This window comes from Camelus ferus, chromosome 9, assembly GCF_009834535.1.
Source record: "Camelus ferus isolate YT-003-E chromosome 9, BCGSAC_Cfer_1.0, whole genome shotgun sequence".
NCBI classification, from domain to species: Eukaryota; Metazoa; Chordata; class Mammalia; order Artiodactyla; family Camelidae; genus Camelus; species Camelus ferus.
Window position 1 is genome coordinate 18,571,379 of NC_045704.1, and position 10,780 is coordinate 18,582,158.

Consider the following 10,780-nt stretch of genomic DNA (forward strand, 5'->3'; position numbering starts at 1 on the left):
CCCAGCCCAGACCACCCAGGCCTATGAGGCCTTTCTAAGCACAAATCTGACCCTGCCCCTCTTGCACATAGACTCTTCCATGGCTTCCCAGTGCCTTCAGAAGGTCTCCAAGATTCTAAGGTTGACACTTAAGGCCCTCCCTCCACATCTCCCTACTCAAACAGGTTCTGTGGCCCCAAAGCATAGAGCCAGACCTCATGGACCACAGTTACCAGGAGGCAAATTAGGCCCTGTACCAGGGTAGGTGGCAGAGTGAGCCTCTCATCACAGGAGATATTCAAATGGAATTTGGACAGCCATAAGAAGCTGTGGGAGAAGACAAATTCCTGCCCTGGATAGTAACTGGGGAGGTAACAGATTCCAGATTTTAAATATTTCAAAAATTTTGAAGATTGTAAAAATAGCCAGTCTTATTGAGGTTTGTGCCAGGCATGACAGTGTTTCATTTGAGTTCTCTCATGTCTGTATGTGAAGTGTACTTTAATGGATTTCCAAGCATCTTTGGCTATTTAGGGCTTTTCCCCGCCTTATGTGCCAAACTTAGAGCCCACAGAAAGCCATGCTGAGGTAACATTTGAGCAAAGACCTAAAGGAGTGGAGGGAGGGAGCCATATGGATCCTGGGGGTGGGGGGGAATTCCTGGCAGAGGGGATAGCAAGTGCAAAGGCCCTGAGGTGACCATGCCTGGCACACCCAGATATTCCCATAGCTTGCCTCATTTCATTCTGGTCTCTGCTCAAATACACCCTCCCAAGAGGCCTTCTCGGACTGTTTCATTCAATCTAAAACAGTACCCCAAGACCCCAAATCATTCCATCTCCTCACCATACTTTACACATTTATTTTACCCCAAGAAATAGGATCATTTTCTGTCTCCTCCATGAGAACATCAGCCCCACAAAGGCAGAGCTTTTTACTGAATTTTCTGACTGAGGCACCCTCATGGCCTAAAATGAGGCCTGGCAGTCAGTGCTTAGGAAATGTGTTGAGTAGGCAAATGAATGAGATTACTATTATTAATCTCCTATGAGTGAGCAAACTGACATGCTTGAGACGTCACAGGGCAATCTGAGAATTCAGCCTCTGCTGGGATATGCCTTAACGCTTGCCCAGCCCTGCCCACTGGATGATGCCCTGATGCAGCCCTAGCACCCAGCATTTGATACTAATATCCTAGGCCATGTTGCCTAAGCAGAGTGTCTCAGAGGCCACCTGTGCACATCAAACTCTCTCTTCCCCTCTTGCCCTCCAGCTTTGAGCAGCCATGACCTGACAGCACCATCCCTGAACCAGCATCAAGGTTGGGGAGAGGCCTGGGGGAACTCACTGGGCACTGAAGCATGTGCCAGCCAGAGTGCTAGCCTTAACCCCCAGGGTCCAGGGAAAATGGACAAATGTACGTCCTCCTTCCATGCTCCATGTGTGGACAGTCCTCAAACTAGGGAGTCCAGAGAATATGGGGATACTCTCTCTTGGATTAGAGATGGTATACTTCTGTACCAAATTTTAATTCTTCTTTGTAGACATCTGTGAGCCTTTAAAAATATCTAGTTTAGAGGTTCAATCTGGCCCACAGTTTCAAATACATTTTAATTATTTTATTATAACAAATACCAGGGAAAGGTCGTTTAAAACATATACCTGGTACTAGCACTAAACGCTGGCTGGAGCAGGAGAGGCTGGGACAGTGGGAGGAGATGCAGCCCAAATGGTACAGGGTATTTCAGTCTGTGAAGAAACAGTATGGCCTGGTAACCAGCCCCACTGAATATACAAACAGCCTGAATGTGAATTGTTCCATTTACTTGTCACAACCACACTCCTAAGACAGAAATGCCCACTTTAGAGATGATGAAACTGAGGCAGAAAGGTGCCTTGCCCAAGATTCACAGCACTACCACGTGAGTGCCTACACAGGATGCCTCACTCAGCCCTCAAGCCTAGCCTACGAGGTAGGTACTATTATTTTATAGATGTGGAAACTGAGGCACTGAAGGCTGAAGGAACTTGCCTACTTGCTTTTGATCACACAGGCCAGGAAGTGGTAGCGCTTGGATCTGAACTTCAATAGTCTGAACTCACACTCTTAATACCCAACTGTTGCTGTCCAATGCAAGAGCCAAGAGTCACATGCAGTTATTTAGATATTTGTTAAAGATAAAACAAAATTAAAAAGTCCATCCCTCAGTTACCCTCACCACATTTCAAGTACTCCATGGCCCCAGGTGGCCACTGGCTGCTGTATTAGCCCAGATATAGAACATGGAGTAAACATCGTGGAAAGCTCCACTGCAGAGCGCTGCTACGGTCTGTCTGCTTGACTTAGGAGCCAACATTTTAAAACTGGCAGATTTAATACAAAAATCTCCATTTCTGTCTTCTGCTGAAAAGTATGCCCACCTTCCCAGGGAGCCACAGCTGGCAAAGCTGAGATGGGGTGACCCCTGCTCCACTGGAGCCCACACCTCACATATTTGCTCAGCAGCCTGGCAGCTACGTCTTTAAACCCCAAAGTGCCGTCCTCTGTCCTCTTTTCTACAGATGGGGAATCTGGGGCCAAAGAGGGAGATGTGTTTTTGCAGATCACATGGGACATGGGAACACATGGCCGGGGCAGAGCCCTACCCAGGTTTTCAGATTCCCAGGACAGGGTTAAAAACCAACCCCGATCCACCAGAGCACCCACTCTGTGCTCAGCAGCTGATCAGCCAGCGTGGGACGAGGAGCCCAGAGTCGCACACTTCACCCCGATGCCCCCGTCTGGAGACTCTCTGGACACAGGAGTGTGGCGTCTGGGATGGACTTTATTGACGTGTGGTTGCTCAAGCTGTGGTCTGGAGCACTGAGCCATGGGCCCATAACTCAGGCATTGAGTTTGAGGAGGCACAGAGATTATGGCTGTTTGGGGCGAGGCCACAAGCGGCTGGTGAGAGAGCCAAAGAACAGGTTCTGCTTGCTGGATTTGGAGAGCTCGGCCAGGCGCTGCTGTTCCTCCTGGAGTTGGGGGGCAGACAGAGAGGATGAGTCGGCCCAGGGTGGGCAGAGCTTCCTCCCAGATCCCTAGGTCCCCAGCCTTCAGCCCAGGGGCCACCTTCCTTAAACCTTTGCCCAGTCCAGACCCCTTTTCCCAAAACCCCAGAACCCCAGTGCTAACATAGGATGAGCCCAGACCCCGAGGACCCAGTTTAGACACTGGCAAAAGCCAGCTCGGAGCAAAAGAAGTGCATACTCAAATTCCACATCACACTTTCACAATCACCCCGAGCCCTGAGAACCTATCCTTGGCCGCACACCGGACTACATCAGCTCCCCCATGAACCCCAACCCCCCCACTGTGCCGTCCTGAGTCCTATGACCCCTGTCTGGAAGCCGAGGGATCCCAGGCCTAAATCTCCAGGGAATCCTCCTCTGGATACTCAGGAGCTCCAGCCCTATTCCTAGGGTCCCAACCTCAAATCTGGTTAACCTCAGCCTAGACTCCTGGGAATCTCTCTCCCAGACTCAATCCATATTCTGAGCCCCACTTTCAGATTACCAGGATCACACCATGGTCATCAGAAATCCTTGCTCAGATCCTTGAGTCAAGTGTCCAGGAATCCCTCTTCCTAGACCCGATCCAAACCCCTAGTCCACAAAATACCAGGGCTGCCAGATGTGCTCAGGACCATCAGGGTCTCCAGACCTATCTTATGTGCTTGGCATTTCCTGCCTCCTGTCCCCAGAGTAGGTTGCAGAGTCAATGCACCCTTCATTACAAGGGCCCTCTGCGACAGGAGGTGTGGAAGAGAAGGCAGTCCCACAGCTGGAGCGGAGACAGGCTGTTCCAGGGCCCCTCCTTCAGGAGCCTGGAGAACTTGATGCCACGTCCCCCACCCACACTGGGGGTCTGAGCACTCACCTGCTCTAGCCGGCTCTGCCGCTGTTTGAAAGCCTCCAGTGGGTCTTCCTCCAGGGCGTAGTGCTCCAGCACGGTTCGGACATCCTCCACACCATTCAGGGCAATGGCTGTGGGCACAGCAGGTGGGGGTCAGCCAGACTGAAGGCCGGGGAGGTAGGGCCCACAAAGGTTAAAGGTCAGACCCTGGGGGCAGCAGGGGGACAGTCAGAGCTACCTGGAACACTTATCAGTAGTCTAAAAGGGCTCCCCCTGAATACCTGAACATTCCCAGGCACCCCCTAAACATTCCAGAAGAGCATCCCAAACATGCCAAAGACTGCAAGATGCTCATGGACCTCCTGCACCTCAAGTGCCCAGTTTCACATGAAAAAACAAGCCAGAATCAAGCATCTTTCTTTCCTCCTGAGGGTCAAGGTCTCCAGGGTCAGAGGCCAACAGGTCAGGGGTCAGTCTCACTCTTGAGGAAGGCAGACAGGTCCAATAAGACCCGGTCATCGGAGTTGCCATCCCAGGGCCGCAGGGCGACGCCATTGTAGGGCTGTAGGCGGAAGGCTTCCTTCTTGCAGTCCACGACTACTACACGGGCTGGGTCCCGATTCAGACACGAAATGTCCTGGAAGTGGGTGATAGGTCAGGTCAAGGGCTGTGCCCATTCCTTTCCCACCAGGAACCCACAGAGAGAGACAGGCAGGTAGACAGAGCATACACACACTTAGCATCACACATTGGGATCACCACGATGGGGCCTCCCACAGACCAGGCTGGGATGATGACATAAAAGCCAGCAGGGAGCTGGGGAGCTAGCTAGTCATACAGATTCCTGGACCCAGGGCATGGTACAGACAAGTTGATTCAGAGGTTCCCTGGGGAGAGAGCTAGACACTTGTGTATTTAACCACTGCCTCATTGACTGTGACAAGCTGCAGGTTTGTGAACCTCTCATCCAGAAAAAGAGGTGCAGACTGATCCACAGCAACACACAGGGAGTCACACAAAGACAGGGACTCAGACAGACCCTTCAAGACCCTCAATCACAGCCCATGTCCTGCTGAATCTTGAAAAACCACAAAGACTCCTTCAGACCCATGAAGACACAGAAACCAAATAGACACTGAGACCCACGGATACTTGGACACAGACCCACAAAGAGACACATTCACAGACACACAGACCCCTGGATATACCGAGAGTCACAGCAACAGACCCCAAGCCAAACAAATCCCAGAGCAGTCTCATATGAACTATTAAAATTACACAGTCCAGAGACCCTTGGCTCCAGACACAGAGACAAAAATCAAGTCCCTACTCTGTACCCTCAACTGACTTCTTTGGAGAGACCCCACTTCCCCCTGCTCCCATTCCCAGATTCTGGGACAGAGAGAGGGTGTAGAGATCCAGCCCAGAATCAGACATGGGACAGAACCAGAAGCAGCTGGTTGCTTCTCAATCAGATGAACACTGAGGCTGGGGTCAGAGCTTGGTCCTCTTTCCCTCAGGAAGTGCCAGCCCTCCCCCAAATCCCAGAGCCCCACTCAGGACCCCTGTGGCACCTTAACATGGTGTCCATCCATGTATCTCGTGGCATCCCGGAATAGGCGGTAGGAGATGAAGCCATGGGGGTCCACGCTGTCGATGAGCGGAAATGCAGTCTAGGGTGGGGTGGCCGGGAGAACCAGGTCAGGCTGGGCCCTAGCCAGGCAGCAATCAATCCCTCACCTCCAGCCATATCAACCCTCGCCCCCTGCCCCGGGGCCTCACCATGCCAGTCTCCGAAGTAAAGATGACGATTTCGTACAAAGGGGCGAGCTGCTGGAATAAGGTCTCGATGCCTGGACGCTTTTTAAACCTCCAGCCGGTGGCCAGCTGGGATGGCAGTGAGAACAGTGAAATACTGAGACCCAGAGGCCCCCAGATCCCCAAGAGGATGAAGACCTGGCCTGGGGGACCCTGAGAATCAGAGTGCTCCCCGTCTCTGTGGCTCTTGGAGGGGCTCGGGAGTACATGGCTGTGACTGAGGGTCTGGGTCCCACAAAAACAGCTGCTATAGCACTTCTTGGGTGCCAAAGTACCCTGACAACAGCCTACAGAGTGGGGACTATCACAGCTGAGAAAAGCGAGGCAATGAGAGGTGATACCTCCTCCCCAAGATCACAGGGTGGAACTGGGGCTGAACCCCAGCCTGGCTCCAGGGGCAGTGCTCTTAACCACATGGTCACAATTCAGCCAGCCACCCAGGCCTGTCGTGCATCCCCAACCTGCTGCCTTCCCCAGGACACACCGACCACTCAGGGTGCAAGAGGACACCAGTGAGCTCCAAGACCAGTGTGTACGGCGGTTGGTAGTACGGCTCCCGCAGAGGGTCTGGGAGAAGGCAGGGGCTGGTGGGCTCGATGATCATCTGCAAAAGAGGGACAAACAGGGGCAGTCAGACAAGCAGGCAGGAGGCTGGGGGTGGAGGGACAGGGACTGGGCCCAGGGCTCCTGCTCACCTGTCTATAATCTTTGAAATATTTGTATGTCCGGCGCAACTGCTGTACCAGAATTGGATCTAGGAGAACACCAGGGCACAAAGGGTTCCAAGATGAGCCACTGCTCAACCTCCTGGACAAGCCAAGGCTTTATTTATCTACCAGATACAAACAAGTCTACAAATCCTCCTGGTTTGAACCAGCTAATTTCTAAGTACAAAGTAGAAGGCAATGACGTAACTAACTGCCAGGCAGAGACAAGTGTTTTTATTCATCTACCCAACCTTAACCTGAATACTAATAGCCACATACCACCACTCCTATAAAACAGAATGTTTATACATCTGCTCCCCTAAAACCTACATATATATAAATGTGCTGATGTTATGCCAGTATATTTAGTCCATTTTGAACCACTAGTTTCCAGATCTGCTGGCTTTAAGCAAGTACTCTGAGTCTAGTTAAGCCACAATAAACATGTACATATGTCTGTAACTAGTGGTTCTCAATCAGGAGCAGTTCTCTTCCCCACCCCTTCTCAGGAAATTCTGCAACATCTGGAGGCATTTTTGATTTTCATGATACTGGTGCCTAGTGGTTAGAGGCCCGGAGTGCTGCTAAACATCCTACATTGCACAGGACACTCCCCACAACGAAGAATTATCTGATTCAAAGTATCAAAAGGACCAAAGCTGACAAATACTGGTTTAAATGAATACACTAAATCCAGTTTAAAACAGAAATCTTACATGACTGCCTATTTCAATACAGTAACTTTAGTTCACTTAAACTACTACTTATAGGCTTGCCTTTCTGAAACCAAAACATCAAAACATCACTTAAACTATAGTAAGCACACACATTTTAAACCTACAAGTTTACCTGCTCAACTTATATCAGTATATTGACTTGTTCAAAACAGTATGATTCTACATCTGCCAAAGTAAAACAGCGTACTTACCTACCCGTCTAGTTTAAAACAATGTATTAACATGCTGGTTTGCAAACTTCCCCAGCACAGACAAGTGGCTTCCTGGACCTACCAACTTTATATTTCTCTTGGGAAGGGCCAGGTGTGATAGAATTGACAACTACTCTCTACTAGCCACTTTGTCAGAAACTTCCCTGAAGCTGGTAATCAGAAGCGGGAGGGAGGAAGGAGGCATTGTTTTGGAAATAAGGAGCTGGATGGGGTAGGGGCCCATGGTGGGGAAGAGGCTGTCATAAAGAAGGAGGTGAGGAGCTGCAGATGCTCAGATCTAAGGCCCAGGAAGCCAAGTGTCTGGCGATAGACAGCCCAGTTCTCCCCAAGCACTCCCACCCATCCGGGTACCCCTCCCCCATCTGTCCCTGACCATCTGCTCCCAGGCTGAGGGGCCAGGGAAGGGGACTGGAGTTCTGTATGCCCCTCCCCTCAAGCCATCCAGCTGCTGACTCCCACCACCTCCCAATGGAAGGAGGAGCTGGGGCACTGCATGGGGAGGGCAGCATAGGGAGGGTCAGGGGAACCCAGAATTTGCGCTTGTTTACTCACCATTGTCGAATTCATCAGGAATCTGGGAGGTAGAGAGAAAAAAGGAGGGTTTGGGATGGCAGAGGCAGAACCCCATCACACCCAGAAAAGATATCTTCAGGGTCCTGGGAGAAGTAAGCAAATGTCCCAGGGAGGGAGAGGCTCACCCTCGATCAGAAATGAGCCTCAACAGACCACATGGGAGGAGACCTACAGGATTGGACCCCTAGTAAGGCCTCGGGGTCTCTTTTCCGCTCACCTTGGCACCATTTTCATCCACAGAGTTGTTTCCTGCAAGGGAGATAGTGATAAATCAGAGGACTGAGGCCAGACTCCTGGGTTTTAAGAGAGGAAGACGGCAGGAGCCCTAGACTCCTGGATCTGAGAGATGAGGGCTAGAGGCATGGTCTCCTGAGACAGAGAAAGGAGGGGTCTGGTAGCCAGGATTCCTGGGTCTCTGAGAGAATAGGGGTGGGCAGGGTCTTCTAGGTCTGAGGAATGAAGGGGCTAGGGGGAGGCTGGAGTTTAGGGTGCTGAAGAGGGTGGTCCAGGCCTAACCTTTCTCCTCTTTCAACTGACTCCCCGTAGCTTAGTGCGGGAACCAACTAGAAAGAGCAGACCCTTGAGTAGAGGGGTAGAAGGGAGACTTCCCTCATTTCCAAGGTAGATGTTCTAGTTGGATGCCCTATCGAGGGAGGAGCCAGGGAATGAAGATGGGTGAAGCCCTTAGGGAAAAGAGGGGGAGGTTCCACAGTAGAACTGAGGACCAACAGAACAAAACTGGTGGACGGGAATATGTCCCTCACCGAAGATATAGACGATGCTCACAGTCCCACCGGCCCCGAGTAGCCCAGCAAGCCAGAGTGCAACTTTTTTGGCATAGCTGGGACCCTCCGAGCTCTTCTGCTGCTGTGGCCCCTGGGCCTGGGCCTTAGTTCCTGCTCGGCTCCCGATCTCTGCAGCCTGCGATTGAAATGGGGTAGGTTGGCCAAGAGAAGAGAGAAAGAAGGTCAGGGTGGTTCAGGCACCCTGGTCTGAGAAGAATCAAGGTTGGGAGCCAGGAAGCAGACACCCACATGGCCTCTGTGTTTTATGTCCCTGGAGGGGCAGCCAGGGAACTTGGTCTCTCAGAAAGGTCAATAACTAGGCTGCCTGACACCAGGATCCCAGGGATTCAAAAGCTGACAGCCCGGGTGCCCAGGATCCTAGAGGCAAAAGATTGGAGGGCCTGGAGACCGGAAAAGTGGGGCAGGGAGGTAAGATCAGGGAGCCTGGCTGGTCACTGGGATTCCTGGAACAAGGCAATGAAGGACACACAAGGGGACAGGTCAGGGAGTTAAGTCCTCCGGATGCCTGGGGCTCACAGTAGCGGGGTATGGAGGGGAAGGGATGGGAGCAGGGGCAGAGGGGCAATCGCTTGTCTGGGGCTTGGGGAAGTAAGGCATGGGAGTGATGGACCTGGAGGTCAGAATGGCTAGGTATCTGTCAAGATGGAGGCAGGTCGAATCCGAAGCCCGAACATCTACCTCACCACCACCACCACCGCGGGGAAAATATCCCCAAGGCCAGACTGGAACTCCAGGGTCCAAGGCCCCTCCCCCTCAAGTACTACCTGAGCAGTCACTTGAGATGGGGGAAAGGTGACCCCCTCCCCGGCGACCACGTGGGGTCCAGAGGAAGTGGGGTCCAGAGGACGAACTGAAGCCCCCAAGCATCTAGGCAGGGAAGCAAGCGTTGCCTACCCCGGGAAGCGGGGAAGGGACCCAAGGCACGGGCGGCATTCCATTCAGCACCCTGAGGTGCTGCGTCCCAGAACCTCCGGGCGGCGGCAGTCCGCCTGAAACTCTAGGAAGAAGTCCCCGCACCAGGAGGCCACCCCTGTCCCGCTCACCTGGTCCGGGGCCCGGGACGGCGGCGTCGCTAGCCTCGTGCACAATCCCCGCGCACCTTGTCGGAGCCCGCCCCGCAATCGCAGGAACAGCGCCGCCGAGGCCGCCATCTTGCCCTGACGCCATGTGGCCCCGCCCACTCGCTCCCTCCTCCCCGCCCCGGGCCGGGGCCGCGGCCAATGCGGGTGCAGGGGAGGGGCGGGTGGACGGGAGCCCGAGAGAGACAAAGGGCCCGGGGGGTACTGCCTCGGGCGCGGTGCCGCTAGTTCACTCGCCTCAGGTGGCCCTCCTGCTGAGGCGGGCTCACTAACCAAGACCGAGTCAGCCGGCATCATGTCCCCCTAGGGCCAGAGGGCGTTTCACTGCCGCTGCTACAGGACGCGGCGGAACACCCACTGCTCAGAGGTCATGCTGAGGTCCTTAACGAAGGAACCTAATGGCTTCTTGATTTGCTTTAAAAGCTCAAAGCCACAAGTCTGGAGCGAGCTGAAAGCCGCCCTCACAAACCCTCTTTTTCACTGTGCAGCCGGGAGGCCTAATCCGTTTTCCTTCCCATTCTCCACGCCCTTTTTTGCCCCTCTTCCCATGAACTTCTTATAAAGGGTCTGGAAAGCAGGCCAGTTTCGTGGAGGCTCAACCGAAGGAACAGCCACCCTGTCTGGTGGGCTTGGGGTATTGAGAGAAAAATTCATGAATTAGAGGCTACAGGAGCCTTGATGAATCCCCTCAAATTATTTTGAAAGGAAGAAGAGTCTGATACTGTTTATGTACATTTTAAAAACATGGAATCACCAGACAACGCTTAGGGATGAATACCAAGGTAATAAAAGTTTGAAGTTCGACAAAAAGACACAGGATGCAGAGTTGGGTTACCTCAGGAGGGGAACGGACTGTGTGCTGCCTAAGTGGGTCTTTCCTATCTGGTACACACGTGGTTCCTAAGCTGGGTGGTGGGGACTTCAGTGTTCCTGGCATCGTAACTTTTTGAACAATTTGAACTGTTTTCTAATAA

The 10,780-nt window shown here is 52.6% G+C and overlaps 1 protein-coding gene across 1 annotated transcript; it reads right to left on the minus strand.

Annotated features, from left to right (window-relative positions):
* Positions 1-1,583: 1,583 nt before the first annotated feature.
* On the minus strand, positions 1,584-9,927 carry TIMM50 (translocase of inner mitochondrial membrane 50). The gene is made up of 11 exons (XM_006177936.3): positions 9,771-9,927; positions 8,686-8,842; positions 8,139-8,170; positions 7,901-7,922; positions 6,388-6,446; positions 6,177-6,296; positions 5,657-5,761; positions 5,449-5,547; positions 4,355-4,511; positions 3,899-4,005; positions 1,584-2,994 (listed from the first exon to the last, which is right to left on the minus strand). Exons 1-11 carry the CDS (start codon positions 9,876-9,878, stop codon positions 2,893-2,895), a joined length of 1,068 nt encoding a protein of 355 aa, XP_006177998.1. The 5' UTR covers positions 9,879-9,927; the 3' UTR covers positions 1,584-2,892.
* Positions 9,928-10,780: the final 853 nt, after the last annotated feature.